This window comes from Zootermopsis nevadensis, unplaced genomic scaffold, assembly GCF_977971745.1.
Source record: "Zootermopsis nevadensis isolate Lab colony 2312 unplaced genomic scaffold, Znev_1.0 Znev_ptg000004l, whole genome shotgun sequence".
Taxonomy (NCBI): Eukaryota; Metazoa; Arthropoda; class Insecta; order Blattodea; family Termopsidae; genus Zootermopsis; species Zootermopsis nevadensis.
Genome location: NW_028259136.1, coordinates 7,027,308 through 7,044,539, shown reverse-complemented (window position 1 = coordinate 7,044,539; position 17,232 = coordinate 7,027,308). Strand labels below are relative to the sequence as shown.

General features: G+C 36.9%; 1 protein-coding gene across 2 annotated transcripts in view; it reads left to right on the top strand.

Annotated features, from left to right (window-relative positions):
* The first annotated feature begins 27 nt into the window (after positions 1-27).
* LOC110841318 (fatty acid synthase) overlaps positions 28-17,232 on the top strand; it is an 83,048-nt gene continuing 65,843 nt past the window's right edge. The window contains exons 1-21 of one of the 2 annotated variants that reach the window (XM_022086761.2): positions 28-1,456; positions 3,112-3,299; positions 3,944-4,096; positions 4,694-4,864; positions 5,219-5,419; positions 6,089-6,327; positions 6,929-7,159; positions 7,524-7,718; positions 7,921-8,052; positions 8,661-8,891; positions 9,175-9,364; positions 10,260-10,489; positions 11,286-11,590; positions 12,032-12,176; positions 12,399-12,515; positions 12,968-13,076; positions 13,431-13,688; positions 14,527-14,691; positions 15,432-15,592; positions 15,748-15,906; positions 16,966-17,202. In XM_022086761.2, coding sequence (XP_021942453.2) covers positions 3,137-3,299; positions 3,944-4,096; positions 4,694-4,864; positions 5,219-5,419; positions 6,089-6,327; positions 6,929-7,159; positions 7,524-7,718; positions 7,921-8,052; positions 8,661-8,891; positions 9,175-9,364; positions 10,260-10,489; positions 11,286-11,590; positions 12,032-12,176; positions 12,399-12,515; positions 12,968-13,076; positions 13,431-13,688; positions 14,527-14,691; positions 15,432-15,592; positions 15,748-15,906; positions 16,966-17,202 — 3,792 coding nt within the window. In that variant the 5' untranslated portion in view covers positions 28-1,456; positions 3,112-3,136. Of the gene's footprint in view, positions 1,457-2,752; positions 2,870-3,111; positions 3,300-3,943; positions 4,097-4,693; positions 4,865-5,218; positions 5,420-6,088; positions 6,328-6,928; positions 7,160-7,523; positions 7,719-7,920; positions 8,053-8,660; positions 8,892-9,174; positions 9,365-10,259; positions 10,490-11,285; positions 11,591-12,031; positions 12,177-12,398; positions 12,516-12,967; positions 13,077-13,430; positions 13,689-14,526; positions 14,692-15,431; positions 15,593-15,747; positions 15,907-16,965; positions 17,203-17,232 lie in introns of those variants that run through there. The other variant, XM_022086762.2, reaches the window with a different exon arrangement.

Here is a 17,232-nt window from a genome sequence, read left to right as displayed (position 1 = left end):
GCAGAGCCATAATCAAGCGAGGACCTGGGAGCCGAATACTCTGCACTGGTCTGGCCAAGTTTCTTATATCTCAGACCGATTCCATGCTCGTGGCTTACTCATCACCCTGATTATGGCAACAGCAAGGACCTGAAACGTTGGTAAACTTCTACTAGACTACACGGCGCTACAACCCAAAAGATAACCATTTTCGTACTCACTGCCGTGATAATATCAAATTCTATTAAGTAGTTACCTCATTTACCGATCGAGTTAATGATACATACCAAGGTTGTGTTCACTTATAAATTATTCATGGGCGGCAGCACAATACTAAGGCGCCAGAAACAATTTCATTAACTTCTTTGGATCCAATATGGCGGGAAGTGTGAACAAGGAATACGATTTGCTGTGAGAGAATTGAACTGAATTTTTTCTCCTTATTGTGTTTGGATGGTGGTTGTTGTGAGTTTTGAATATTTTTCTCATGAATACAAACATTTTTAGTATTCTCATCCTCCTTGTGTTCATGGTAACAGGTGGATAGCAGTGCTTACATAATGCTGCAGGAAGAACAGGTGATGACAAATGTGAGAAATGTGCTTGTATAATTTGAACATGTTGTGTCAACACACAGTAAGTTGATTGCCCTGATGATTAGTAATGATGCATGTGTAGGCTGTCAGCTACTCCATTTTGGTAGAGAGTGGAAGGGAGTTACGTAAATTACGTTATGTTAATAGTGATCCAATAGTCTCAATAATTTTTAATACAAAGTTTAGCAAAAGATATTTTTAGCATGAAATTAAACCCACACATTATTCATTGGGAAGTGCAGTGGATGTGGAAGGAGACTACAGCATGAACAATGATAATCATTGTGTTAAAGTAAAAAAGAGGCAATTATGTGGTACAAAAATTAACCTTTTATTTTCTCATAAGTCAACTATTTATTTATATATATGGGTATGACTCTACAGCTGGATTAATTCAAGTATTGTTGAAAATAAGAGACTTTGATAATTGTTACAGACATTTGGGATCAATGATTGGATGAATGAATGAATGAATAAATGAATGCATGTTGAATACAAATAGAATATAGAAGCTGTTCTTGTGTCCCAAAATGCAGTTTTTGAAGGAAATTAAAATAAAGTCTAAACATTAACAGAGGGAGTTTAGTCAAATGTCATTTTGGAGACTAGTTCTGTCTTCATCATCAGGGTACAGGGATACTGGGAACGTCCTGTTCTTCAAGTGCCTGAGCACTGCGGGTCCCAACTTTTTCATTGGCTTGATCTATAGACATTCGGTAGGACTCCTTGGACGAGGGATTGGCCCGTCACAAGCACAACACAGAAAAACAGGGACAGACATCCATGGCTTGAGTGGGATTCGAACCCACGGTCCCAGCGACCAAGCGGCACAAGGCCCACGCCTCAGACCGCGCAGCCACTGTGGACCCCTTATCATCAGGGTAAGTGTGAGGAATGGCCAGATTTGCTGATATGTATGTCAGTCACTCTCAAGACTGGCATTTTACTCAACATTGACACAACTGATCACGTGAGAAACTTTTTTAACTTTTACTTGCTGTGAATGTTTGAAGTTTTGCATATTTCCATCAACTTTATATTTGTCTTCTAGCATCATTTCCATTTTATATGGGTCAACAGATGGCATGTCTCCGATCACTTTCATCTCATTATCTTTCCATCCTTATTTCTTCAACCGTCTTGTTCTGGGATGTCCCATGAGCCTCTTCTCAAATTTTATTAAAATTCCCTTCGTGGTATCCTTGTTCAATCCATTCTGTTTACATATCCAAACCACTGCAATAATTTATCACCTATTTCTTTTAACACATTTTGAACTGTCAACTTCACCTGCTGATTAAATTAAAGACATGATGTATTAAGTTTGTTCTGAAGTATTCCACATAGCATATTAAAGATTAAAATTTGTTTGTAGTACCACCTAAAATCCAGTTCTGACTCCATGTTGAAGTACTGGGCTGGTTTATAAGGCATTGCTTGGACAGTACTTTATGCACTTCTAGGTTGCTCTAAAAGTCTGGAAGATGTGTACATGGAACTGCAAATCACTGGTAAAAAAGGGGCACTGTTCTGGTCCTCCATGTGGTGATTTGAGCATGAATCTGATATCTCTCAGTATATTTTATTTATTTGTGGTTTGTATGCAACTGCCAGTAGCTCAGAATTTATATCTTCCTGTAAATGTATAAACATATTTTTATTTATAAGCTACAGAGTTATCATTGTTTCTTTTGTCTTAGAATGAATTTTAATACTGTCACATACCCTGACCTTATCAAATTAAGGTTGTCATCATATGATGCGTGGTGAGTGGAAAATTTGGTTTTTGCTGTGGGGTTGTGATTATTTGAGTGCCACTTTGAATGTTTTTAGCACTTGGAAAACCTAGACATTTATGAGAGATTAACACGAAAATGGATTTTAGCAAAATGGAGTGGAAGGGTTTGGATTGGATTTATCTGGTTGAAGATCAGTGACACTGTATTGCCCATGTTTAATTATATGACTGATGTTACCTGTTCATGTTAAAAATAACAGGTTGTATAGCTTTGGGGGCATTGATCTCAGGTTCATATGCTAATTGTCTTTTGTTATTCAAATTGCAATGAGGTTATTGTTGTTACAGTATATATAATTAGTAAGAATATGCATTGTCACACACATTGTGTGGAAATTATAAAAATGACATTGACACCTGCACACATGAGGAGCTTCTTCATGTCTTGATGAAACTCTGCACATTGTGTTGCAATAGAACTGGAGGTTGATTGCTGCAGGATTGTCTTCTTGTTGATACTGTGTGAAGCCTTTATGTAACATAAAAGATCAGTCCTGTAAGATATCCAGACTTCTGTTGAAAGTAGTTGAATCAGCTGCAGTAAGAACAGTAGTAGTGGTGTGTGCACACACACACACCTAAATTTACATTTTTCTGGCATTGTTAAGATTTTAAGATAAACTTTAAGTTGTTCAGAAGTTCTGTGAAGGACCCTACAGATGAAGCCAATGTATTTCATTGAAGAGAGAGAGAGAGAGACATATAATCACAAGTTGTTTTTATTGTGTGCTATTATAGGTGTACTGTTTGGACAGACATCAACATGGTAAATGTAAATATGAACCCTGCAGCTGCAGATGAGGATGTTGTCATATCTGGCTTCAGTGGCCGGTTTCCAATGTCTGACAATATTGATGAGCTTCGAGAGAATTTGTTCAGCATGGCAGACCTGGTGCAACCAATGAAAGACAATAAATGGAAAAATGGTGAGTGTTTCAGACTGCTGTGAACATCACAATATTAATAACTTGTCATATGTGGGATTTGCTTTAATTTGTTTGGGGCTATTGAATCATGCTGTTTTAACTGCATATGTTACGTAGTATAATTTGATGTGAGAAAATGATTATGAATAGCAAGTAAGGATTTGGATGGAGGCGATTATGACTTGAATAAAAAATACTGTTCTGGCAGTCATTAGAAGAAACTGAGGAAAACCACAAAAAATTATTTTTCTCCTTTGTCACATTTTGGTGACACAATTGCAGTAGTAGTTTCTGGCATATTTTCAATGGATATTAAACTACTAATTCAAGGTTTCATGCAATAGATAGAATTAATTTTTCCCCAAAATATGACATGTTACTAGAATTTTATTTTATATTTACCTAATTATATTGACTGGTGTGTAAAAGTGGCATGAGAATTTTTGAATGTAAGTCAGTAATATCTTTTAGTGTAACATGTGACATAGAAGTAAACACTCTGTAAAATGATGAATTGATCGAATAATAATAATAATAGTCACTGCTGTAAGGACCAGTCACCTGAAGATGGAAATGGAGTCAACTCCTGAAATGTTATTTTTATCATGTCCACATGGTGTTCTTATAATAGTCATTAATTACAGGGAAACTACATGTACCATTACGTGTGGGGCAGATAAGCAAGAAGTACAAGTTTGATGCTGGCTACTTTGGCATTCACCACAAACATAGCACATCTCTTGATGTTATGACTCGCCTCATTTTGGAGAGGTCATATGAAGCTATTGTTGATGCTGGTAAGTTGCTAGTGTGAGAGTCATTCAGAAATGATTGGGACTTGCTTGTAATACAGGCTGAAAGATGATGACAGCCACACAGTCATGCTTCAGCACAATTTTTTACTGAGATAAATGCACTGATGCCATCTATCTAGTAACCTTATGGTGGTTGATCATCCAGGGAGACTTCATTGCATTTAGTCACTGTGAGACTGGGAGCCGGGGTTGCTCAGTCATTATAGTGACTGACTACAGACTGGACGAATGGAGTTCCATTCCCACCAGGGGCAGAGGATTTTTCCTATAGCCTCTGCATCCAGTCTGGCTCTGGGGCCCACCCAGCCTCCTGTCCAATAGTTCCAGGGTCCTTTCCTGGTGATAAAGTGTGGCCAGGGCATGATGCTGACCACTCACCCCTATCTAGTGCTGAGCTTAAGAATGAGTAGGAGCTATACTTTCTCTCACCCCAAGCGCCTACATGGCGAATAGTGGGACAGCTTTACTTACTTCTTTTTCACTGTGAGAACTTTAAATTTTAAATTTACAAAATATTCTAGCCAGTCTGAATGTGTTACAAAGTAAAACATCTTAACGGCTTTATTTTATGTGGTGCAGGTTTAAATCCCAGTGATCTGCACAAAAGCAATACAACGGTACTGACTAGTGCCAGTATCAGTGAATCAGAAAACACATGGTTGTACAGCAACTACCACAGTGGTTTAGAGTTTCTGGGGCACAGTCGTGCAATGCTGGCCAACAGATTATCCTTCTGGCTTAACATAAATGGTGAGAAACAATTAAACTTTAGCATATCCAGGAGAATTAATGGTATATTGTTTAAAATTATGCATATTATATATATATCACTAAATTGAGTAATTATTAATTTATAATTAATGTCTTCATAATTGTTAACACTCATGTTTTTGATGAGCAATGACCAATTAATATTTTGAACAGTATTTGCCTACCTCAATGAAATCTTGTGTGATTTTTTAAGTTTATCATGATGGGACCTTAACTGATATTTTATGTTTCCTGCCAGTTTATAAATCATCATTATTCTCACATAGTCTCAGTTACTGTGTTGGTTACTAGATTTATGGTGGCACAAACTTGAACCTTAGGATTATTTTCCAGCTTCAAGTTATGCGTTAACATCAATGGAGACTGGTGGGCTGGAAGCCATCACAATAGCATATGAAGGAATAAAGAATGGTCATTTTGATGCAGCACTTGTAGGGTCAGTCAGCCTTGTGCTGTTGCCCGAACTGTCATACCATTATAAAGAACTTGGACTTCTCTCTCCAGATGGGAAGACCAAATCATTTGACGCGGCAGGTTAGTGTCCTGGTGAATTGCAGCTGCAACTATCTACATGAAGATGAGTCCTTCTTAACAGAATAATCAGCATCAGCATATTTTTATGCTTTTCCTTGTAGATCCCCGACCCATATTTTTGGTATTATTCAAAGTGTTGTAGTGTTGTTATTACTGTGTTATTGGCCCTGGTCAATACTATTTTATAACCTTTTTTATGGAGAGTAAAACTACACCAAAATCAGTATTCACAGTTGTAACCTTATGACTTATTGTTACGGGACTCTGTTGTTTTATTTTATGGGCTACTAGGCCCCTAAATTTAATGTCAGTTCTTTTTCTGGGGATGCATTAAAGGTACAGTTCATGGAATAGCTGGGTATGTAAACAGTGTTGAAACATTAAAACACAGGATTATGGTAGAAACCATAATACCAGAAATGCACAAATGTGTTTGGGCTGAGTTAGACTGTAATCGTGATTTATATCTGTCACATTACAGGGGGTCATCATCATTTTTCTTTTTTATTTAATTTGAATCTGTGTGATGGTTACAAGAATGAAGCAATAAGAGGCTGAACTGTCTTGTGGACAACCTATTTTATTTAATCAGTTGGTTAATATATGCAATTAAATTGTGAAGAATACCTTTGCTATTTAGCAGGAAGTCTAGGTGTGTCTTACTTCTAGCTGATGGCTATGCCCGGAGTGATGGTGTGGTTGTGATGCTACTCCAGAAGGCAAAGTCTGCTAAGCGTATATATGCAAGAGTGGTGCACTCTGCAGTGGAGATATGTGGGGATAGGACGATGCCCCTCATTACACCAACACGAGAATCTTTCATCAGTCTACTGGAGCGTTTCTATGAGACCTGTGGTGTTGACCCCACTTCATTGCAATTTCTAGAAGCTGATGGTAGTGGCACTAAGGTCAGTTGAACTGTGGAAAAGGTGACAAGAAAGTGTATAATTTTGGAAACTGTTCAAAAGAATTGGTTTTAAACGTGATGTCCTTCTATTTTATGATTATTTATAGCACGAATGGTGCGGCTGTTGGAACTTTTGAGGTGGGAGAGGCTCTAGGTCACATAACTGCAGGATCTTTAAGTTCTGTGTTTAAATTGTATATTTAGCTTTATGTTTGGTTGTTTTAACTGATGAATCTCTGCAGCTAGATGTGTGCAATGTGGAATGGAGATTTACCATAAACTTGCCCACAAAATTTGTACGTAACGAATTACGAATTATATACACGTCCTACTTTGTCAGAGTATGTTGATGGCTGGGTTCCAGGATGGAGTCAGAGTAAATCCTGGTTGTGTAATTTCTCTTACTTCTCTTCTGTCTTGGTGATGGGGGCAGAGGTAGTCTCAGAAACTTTGGATTTTAACTTAATATTTACATGGTTGATCATCCAAGAAGACTTCATTGCATTCAATCACTATGAACCTTCAAACATTAACTGTGCAAAATACACGTTTCCTAAGTAGGATTTGAGGATGACATTTGTCACTCTGTGTTGCTTCTGCAGACTGGAGATGAGGAGGAGCTAAATGCGGTGGATAGGGTCCTTCTCCGCAACCGTAAATCTCCTCTTCTCATTGGCTCAGTCAAATCCAATCTGGGGCATGCAAATGCAGCATCAAACTTCTTTGCAATTGCTAAGGTGCTGATAGCGATGCAGACAGGTCAGATCCCACCCAACATCCATTACAAGCAGCCCTTGCCTACTGTTCCAGCACTTGTAAAGAACAGACTTAAGGTGAGTAGTACTGGACATTAATTACATTTGACTAACTCAGCTATGGTAACAGAAAGATTCATTCCTTTGGCTTGAAAATGCAGAATCAGTTTTGAAACATGAAGATTACTTCTAAGATTTCAGGTTCTCATTACAGTGAGAATGTCAGTTGTGACTGTGCGTAGTCTTTTAGGTGATTGCCAATATTTAAACATATTTTACATTTTTGCCTCATAAATTATGCTAGAGGCCTGAAGGGATGGAAATCTATAAAATTTCAGTATGATGAGGAAACTAGAAGAGAAAACGGACGTATATGACCAAACATCATTATTTATAAATATATAAATTTGTAAGTCCTGTCTGATTAACTCTGTCTGTTCAGGTTGTAACAGAATCAACACCGTGGGATGGTAGTTTGGCAGCTGTAAATGCAGTTGGTATGACTGGAGTATGTGGACACTTGCTGCTCAAGTCCTGCGAACCTCATACACTAAAGAAGAAAGACTATGAGGGAATCCCAAGACTTGTGGTAGTCTCTGGGAGGACACAGGAGGGAATGGAAGAATTGATCCGTAAAGTATGTGACTATGACATGATTTCATTGCTTTGAAGATTTGATGTCTGCATTGTATAGTTACTCTGTAATCCCAGACCCAACTCCCATGAGCATATATTATGAGAAGTCATTATCTGAGGATTCATTTTTAGTCAGAATAAAAAGGCATAATTCTGTGTCATTGCCCTGCTGTTTCTAGGTTTCAATGTTACAATGTTTACAGTTGGAGTCAATGCCGCTGGATGTGGAATTCATCAGGTTGATGCATGATGTCCATTCATCCAATATAAGCAACCATATGTTTCGTGGTTATACCATTCTTCCAGTGGGTGAGAAGCCATTCCATGATATTCAGGTATGGCTGATGAATTTTGTTGCATTTTAATGTTGTGCATATAGAAAAGAGGCATTTCATAAGATGATTTGTGCTTTTTGATTTGACACATTCTGAAGCAAAGGATGAAAAACCAGGATTAGAGGCTTGGATTTAATTTGGTAAGGATGAAGTGCTGAATACTGAGGGTGAAGGAAGGTTTTGGCTAAGAAGATTGGATGATGTATACTCCACGAATTCTTACAGCGTCATTAAATGAAGAAATGTTTCTTAATAAATTATGGCCGTCTTCAGTTCCACCAAATTTCCTTTTATGACAGCTTGTTGAAGGAGCGCCTGGTATTGATTTGTCTACCTGGAACATGTAAATTTCAAATTGGCAGTTTCCCACCATTTTTCCTAAATTTCTTTAGTTATCCTCATCGCTTCTCTCCTCCATTATTGCAGTTTATTAAGGGTCTTGTATTTTATGATTTTTCTTGTGCATTTCTTATTTGTAAGATATGCAAACATGTCCATGGATTCATTATTTCAAAAGCATTGCTTTCATCACTCTTATGCATTGTATAGGATCACTTTAACAGTTGTTAATGATTACAGGTATTACACATTACACTTTATCCTTGCAGCATGTGGATAGTATAAAACGCCCCATCTGGTTTGTGTTCTCTGGCATGGGAAGTCAGTGGCCAGGGATGGGTCGTGACCTCTTGAAGCTACCAGTATATGCTGCCACCATAGAGAAGTGTCATACTCTTCTCAAAGAGAAGGGACTGGATCTGAAACACATAATTACAACTGATGATCCATCTGTATTTGACACCATTCTGCACTGCTTTGTTGGTATTGCAGCAGTTCAGGTGGGCATAGTATAGAATGACACTTTTCATGCCATGTTGAAACATTTAAGTACATCATAAATGAAAACAAATTTGTGTGATATTATTTAGTGGTGAAACAAACCTTTCAGAGGTGCTTATTGCCTCCATTATCAGGGTGATGATGGAACAATAACTTTCTACCAGACTACAAAGTACAACATCCCAAAAGACAGCTATCTTCGTACTCACCTTGTGAGAACCTGATATCTCATGAAGTAAACTTTAAGGAAGCTACAAATTTCATAGTTTTCTCCTGTAACAGCTGGCACTGGTGGATGCCCTCTCAGCTCTAGGGATTGTACCTGATGGAATGATTGGACACTCAGTGGGGGAGTTGGGCTGTGCTTATGCAGATGGATGTTTTACTCTGGAGGAAATGTTGCTTGCTGCATACTACCGAGGCATGGCTTCTATAGAATCTGATCTTATCACAGGATACATGGCTGCAATTGGTGAGGCATTTGCTGCTTTCTGTTAAGCAATAAGTCTTTTATTAAGTTAACTCAGTAGTGAAGAGTCTTTCTTGAGAAGCTTATAGTCACTCAGCTGATCAAGAAATCCTCTGCCTTTCTTGAATCCCAAAGGTTCATTACCATGTTAAAAAGAAACTGCTATGAAATGGTATTCTGAGCCAGATTAATCCAGTCCACCACTCTGTATATGTTTATATATATTTCATTTTGTCTAACATTGATAACTCCATGAACATTCAAAGGTCATCTTTCTCATCATCTCCTAAATTACTTACTAGTTTATTAACCATTCTGTAATTAATTTATGCCTCTGTGTAGATGCCTGGTGGGCCTGTTGTACGTGCCACAAAGCAGAGCCTGTCTATTTTTAGAGCTCATCCTCTGGGTTGACATGTTGAACTTTTATTTTTTGTAGGTAGTGTGTTGTCATAGTTTATTCTTTCAACATGTTCTTTACATATTCATCTATAACATTATTTATGGAATTTGTAATTCTTACATTGTTTCGTAATTTATTTTATGGTAAATATAAGGCTTACTTGTACCTTCTTTCATACAACAGAAAAAATTTTGTTACCAAAATTAACAGAATGAAGTCTGAGCCATTTTATTTTAACTTCAACAAGTTATGTTTCCCACCTCACGTTTGTTATATCCTGGTACTGGCATCTTTCTTACCGATTGGAATGCTGATTCCATTAAAATTGTGCACAAATTCAACAAGGAAAGAAGATGAAGTTCCAGGAATTAAAGCGAGAAGCCGAGAATAGGGAAAACTGGAGAGCTCTTTTTGGGCAGAGCAATGGACCTGTCGTAAGACAGAACACTGAATAATAATAATAACAAATTCATGTGAGTAATCTACAATTTGCAGGTCTGGGTGAAAAGCAGGTGAAGAACATTTTGCCTCCAGAGATTGATGTAGCATGCCACAACAGTGAGCGTAGCTGCACTATCTCTGGACCTGTGGAGCCTGTGAAAAGATTTGTGACCCAGCTTAAAGAGCAAGGCGTTTTTGCTCGTGTAGTCAATGTTGCTAACATTGCATATCACAGTCGTTACATACAACCTGCTGCACCTGCTCTGTTAAAATCCCTACAGAAGGTTAGAGAATACATTTAACTTTAGTGAACATGGAGTCATATACAGGAGATTTTTGTAAAGCAAATGTATGAGAATTTAGAAGTTCAAATGAAGGAGTAATTAGCATAGAAAAGACCTAAACTTGTACTGATTTTAGACCTGGTAGGTATAAAACTGACATTTTGCTTTTTGTTAGTCAATAACTGATGAAAACATACTTTATTGAAATATTTATATATGTGCAAAATACTGGCTGCTGTCTTCTTGTCATTGCGTCTCTCTTTGATTTTCTTGGACAAATGACTTGTTTTTGTCATGTTTAATTTGTACAGCAAAGAAGTGGGAACAAGACATGCAGTATAAATGTGGTTAAGGTCTTTGAAGACAACTTTCAAACATGGCTTATGTTTAACAAGATAGTAAAGAAGAAATAATATATGATTTTTATTCATTGTATATACAAATATAGTGAACGACTGGATTTCTCATGGCATGAGTCCCAGATAGTAATATTCAGAGACAGTATCCAAAATGTTGGAAACACATCCCATATTGACAGACATGATCGTGCAAGGTGACTTAACCTTTATCATATGGGAACAGGGGATTTAAATTCCTGTACTATGCAGCTGCAAGTGGGGGTTTAGCTTCTGGGTTAATGGTTTAGAGATATGCTAATGTGACATGGCCAGCTGAACTGCACATAAATCTTTGAGTTGATGTCTTTCATCATCTTTTTAATTTCACAACAAAAGTCTGTCATATGTGACTGAAGTATCACTCAATTCAAAAGTTGTTGGTGATTCAACTTTTTCAGATTATCCAAATTCCGAAACCTCGGTCAGCCCGTTGGATATGCTCATCTGTGCCAGAGGAGCAGTGGAACACACCATTAGCACGCTACTGTTCAGCAGAATACCACACCAACAATCTACTGAGCCCCGTGTTGTTTGAGCAGGCCAGCAGACACATTCCAGAAAATGCCATTGTCATCGAAGTGGCGCCTCATGGTCTTTTGCAGGCAATCCTGCATCGCTCCCTCAGTCCTCAATGTACAAACATTGCCCTGACCCAGCGTGCAAATCCACAGGGACTCCATTTCTTTCTGTCAGCTATCGGCAGGTATCTCACTTATATAAAGTTCTCCTACTTAAGTAATCTAAACCTGGATATGCATAAAATGTTTCTTACTGTGAAAATGGACAGAAACTGAGACCAAAAAGTGTACCTATGGTGCATATTGTTGAATTTTGTGTAGTTTCTCAGCATCTAAACCATTGTTATGTCAAACAGGTGTCCTTCCTAAATATGGAATTGTAAGTGTCATGCCAGTTTCATTGAATAGACTAAGATAGCAAGTAAAATGTGCCATATGTCTTAAAACTAAGAATGTGTAAAAAAAAAAGAGCATCTAGTGCATATTCTGCTCATCATCTTTTAAATTACTTGTAAATGTACATACATAGCTGAGTTGTCAGAGGATTAATGAAATTAGCATATTCAGTTGTTAGCACTGAATGTAAATATAACTTTTCTAGTTCCAGTGGTTGTGCTGTGTTGTAGAATCTACATGGCAGGACCCATACCTCAAGTGTCCAAGTTATATCCAGCAGTGCAGTTCCCAGTACGTAGAGGAACTCCATCCATATCACCACTTGTCACTTGGGACCACACTGAGAACTGGCATGTTATAGATGATATCACTCTTGTAAGTAATTGTTCTAATATTACCATGAGAAACAGAGAAGGGAATTTGGAACCTTTGTCTTTTTATATATTAATAACAAGTTTTTTTAACCAACATTTCAGAGGTACTTGCTGCCTCCATCATCAGGATGATGTTCATCGCAACAAATCACATGAATTTAGATCGATTTATAGAAATATCTCCTCTGCTTGTTTTATGAAAAAAATACATGATGCCTTCCAGGTTGACTCATGCTCTGGGGAAGCTGATGTAACTGTGAGCCTCAGTCGTGCAGATGTACGCGTGTATGCTGGGAACGTCATTAATGGACGAGTCATGTATCCTACTTTTGCATATCTGGTAAGATTTTTCCTTGCGTGTTCCATTCTATAAATATGTGTTTTTAAAGCGGTATAAAATAAATAGTTTACTCCACAAAGAACTGAAATAATATACGAATCACAATATGACGCAATTAAATATATGAATCACAATATGACGCAATTACAATATCTTGAAATAATTTTATTAAGGTGGATTCAGGAAACTTGTAGACTATTGAAACCAAAGCGTTTAAAAGCAGGGCAGTTACGTAAATAAATTACTTATACTCTCTCACTATTGTGTGATTGTTTTGTCAGACTTTCTTCACTTTTTAATTACCTTTGTATTTACAATTATTGGAACCTAATGATAGATGATCTTTTTAATTTATTCTGTTTGTTTTCACTCTTTCTCATATTTTTTTCTTTTTCATATTAACTCTTATTTTGGCTGATGTATAAGCATTTGGCACTTTTATTTTTGTACAGAAAGTTGTGTGGGAGACCTTGGCAGTGTTGCAAGACATATCACATACCAACTTGCCTGTTGTGTTTGAAAATGTAAGGCTCCTCCAGCCACTGGAGATTCCTGAGCAAGGTATGTAAACACAAGAAACATTGAATAGAATCTGCAAGATGCTATGTATTTGAAGAAACTGTTTTATGTTTCTTGTATTTCAAATAGATTGTTATAGTCGTCATTTTTGTTTTGTCTATTAGCTTATTGTTTACAGTATAATTTTATGTTCTCACAATGGCAAGTATGAAGATGATGTCTTCTGGATTGTAGCACTGTGTAGTCTGGTAGCAGTTTACCAAAGTTACAGAGATGCCTCCATAATCATTATCATCATCATTTGAAATGTCTGTAAACTTCTACCAGACTACACGGTGCTACAACCCAGAAGACAGCCACCTTTTTATTGTTTATAGATTGTCTGATTTAATTCAGGTTCATTTCATCTCTACGTAATGGTTCAGCGAGGAAGTGGTGAATTTGAGATTTGCAAGGATCACACAGTCCTTGTAACAGGGAGAGTTAGAGCACCCAAGAACATTGGACAAGAGTATGTCAGAAAGTTGCCAACACCAGATGGAAGTGGAAGCATTGCTGTGGGTGGGGAGGAGGTATATGCAGAGCTGGAGCAGAGAGGCTACCAATATGCTGGTCTCTTCAAGGGAATTTTGGAGGCTAGACTTTCCAACCAAGGTCAGAAGTGCTTGCATCTCTCAGGTCAAAACTTTTTTTCCCCCCTCAAAAGGCATAGTATCATTAATGCATTCGCTCAAGAGATATCATTCACTAATTTTCATAATGTATTGTATTTTTAGGCAACTTCTTTCAGATTTCATTTATACTTTATTCTATGTTGTTATGTTAGAAAGTGAAATGCATTTTTAAATTGTCAAGAACAATACTACAGTTTTGTAAAAGTGTGTTTTATCTGCATTGAGGTGTGATAATTATACAGGATTAATTCCTTACAGTCGGTTTGGGACCTAGGTCCACAGAACTTCAAGTCTGTTTTTTTCTGTGATATTAATGTAATCAGTTGGTCTGCTTTAGCAGCAGCTGTTTGTGAAGGCAAATTAAGAATATGAAGATATTGCAGTCATGTAGTGAAATTATTTGATTGATCACAAACTTCCAATGACAATGGAACTAAGACCTCTGCTCATTTAGTTGTTGCTGTATCTTTGCAGCTGTTTAAGAATATCTAAAGTACATTGTTTAAGGAATTTTAAATAACTATCTAAGTAAAATTAAAGTACCTGAAGTGTAGAGCTTAATAAATTCTAGTTTCATTCAGCTTCCTGCGCTGAATTTTATTCTATATTGAATGCAAAATTATGCTGTGTTTTAAAGAGTCTCATTAAACAGTTCACTACATGTTGCAATAATAACTTTAAATGCATATTTTTGTATGTTTAAATTATTGTTACTCTTTGTCTTGTACAGGTTAGACAGTTGCAATCTTGTGAAACATGATTATGGTGCCAACATTTGTTTTCAAGACAGCTGTCAGGTATGCTTTGTTTTATTGTAGGCTCTGTGGCCAAAGTACAAATGTCAGACAACTGGGTTGCTTTTGGGGAAGCTTTGCTCCAGCTGGCGATGCTGCAGTCTGCAGAACAATACCAGAATCTGCACCTGCCCAGCACCCTGCAGAAGGTCATCATCAACCCACTGGAACACCATTCTGAAACACAAGGTGTGTCACGTTCACGTGTAAGTGACCTGTTGGACAATGAGACAGAAACAACGGTTTTATGCATAGGGTATGTACAGGATTCTGCTGCACGTCTCTCCTGTTCCATACCTCTGACTGCTTTGGTTCCTGAACTGATTTATGCTTTGTAAGTGCTTCAGTCTGAGAAGTACGTAGGTTTAATAAATATTAAAAATAAATTTTGGTCTTGGTTGTTTTCTCATGAATAATTCTTGTGATAAAATTCTTACATTCTCAGGAATCTTTAAAATATTTCAATACATCCTGTCTATAATAATGTTTTCATTAAATATCAGTATTTATTATACAAATGGAAGTATTTTAAGATATACATCTGTAGGTATATCAATTTGAAGGAAATTTTTTCCCCCAAAAATGGTTGAAAAGTGTTAAATGTGTCATCTATCAAATTTAATGATGGATTTAGGTTAGTGATAGGTTAATTTGAGTTTTATAAGTTAAATCTTGTAATATAATGTATGAAGTGTAAGTTTTTCTCAGGTTGTCAGCCATTATAAGCTAGTGACATTAGTAATATTACAAGTGTCTAGTTCATAAGCATGTGTTAATTCTAGACAAGGAAAATCTGCTTTAGTAATGGCAGTAATTCTGTCAGGCTTTTATGCATCATTGAGTTGGATATAAAGTTTTGTTTGTTCTGTTATTTTATGGCAATATCTACTGGTGATGAAAAGCGTGTATAAGGTATATTTTGCACTCAGAGTTGGAAGCAGTGTATCACCGTTCTGTGGGTGTGGTGCGATGTGGTGGCTTTGAAGTGCAGAACATAAAAACAATTCCTCTGGATCTGCCTTCTTTCTGTCAGCTGAATTTTAAATTGGAAACAGTTAAGTTCTTGCAACACATCAATCCAGATGTCCAGGTGAGACAGTTTCACATTGCATACTTCTAAAACATGTACAGAGCTTGAAGTCACATTGAAAATTCCAATTGTAATTCTACAAGCAAATAAACGTGGTACCTTGTTCAAACCACATGTCTTTTGCATCTGTAACACAAAGTGTAATCTTCCCACAGAACATGCAACAATTTGTGGAGATGTGTCTGCAACTGGTAGTAGAGAACTGCTACCAGGCAGATAGAAATGCAAACATGACAGTAATTGAGATCATCAGTCATCATGAACCAGAAACCCTTGCCCCTCACCTGAGGACTGTTTTGTCTTGTTACTCGCAGGTATGACTCCTTTCAGCAGCTCTTATATATGTGTCTGTCCTATAAAAAATTGTGGTGTTTAAACATTCCTTAAATAACCAGAGAAGGTGACTGGATTTATTCATGTGTGTAGTTTTTTCAATGACATTTGCAAACAGAAAATATTTGTAAGATTCTCCACATTGAAGTTGGCTTCTGTTTTAAAAATTCTCGAAATAATGGTTTATCGGATTAAAAATATATGTTTCTTGTTAAATGTGATACATCTTATCAGCCATTTTAAGATATTTTAATGGTCTTATCAAAAGTTAGGTTTTTAACAGACGAGTCTCTATCAAAATTAAATTTTTATCAGTACGCCATTCTAACCTTCATTTCATCCAAATCCATAAAGTAATTTTGCAACTGTAACATGCTGAGAGACAGATGGATTTTGCCCTGGCAAAATCTCGTACTTGGCATGGCGTCTTTCTTTCTTCTTCAAGAAATTCAATTTTATGTCCAGCTTGGATTCAAATTCTCTATGAACAAGTTGCAATTCATGTTATAGTCTCTGTCTGATTGTCAGGTTTATTTGCCTCTAGCCTATAATGTCCTTTAAGATGGCTGTCGTCTGGATTATAGTGCCATGTAGAACATTACCAACATTTTAGAAGTCCTTGCTGCAGAAGACAACCATCTTTGTACTTATTGCTATGAGAACCTCAAATCCTGCTTATAATGTCCATTTTTTACTCTAAAGCCTTATGCAGTCTGCCACAAAACTCTCTCAATAAAAGTAAGCTACAATAGTGTAATTTCAATTAAAACAATAAAGTGATGTATACAATCGTAATGTAAAATTTTATGTATTTTCTGTTATTGGCATTTCTGTCTTGTGTGACCTATATGGTAGTGGTTATAGGATCGTATTATATGTTGTTGAAGGATGTGTGTGATTCTAATTGTAAGTGACATGAACCATAAATTTATTATAAAAATGACTATTTTGTTAAAAGGTTTATTAAAACACAATGAGATGCCGTATTAGAGAACTATGTTGTTATTTTTTGCTGATTTTATGTACATTGTCTCTTGCAGTCTACGCTGAAGAGAGTTGCTGCTGATGATTGCCAGCAAATCTTTGCTGAGGAAAGATCTTGTTGCCATTTGGTAGTTGTGACAAACAAGAATGTTCTGGAAAAGTGTCTCACATTGCTGGAACATGGTTTCCTGCTGGCCATTATGGGTGAAAATGAGATGTGGCAGCTTGAAGGCCATCTTGTTACTGTGGCAGAATGTTCTTCTGCCGGAAAGAAACTCATACTCCTCAGGAAGGTGAGATGTTGTGGAAAACAAGATGTCCTA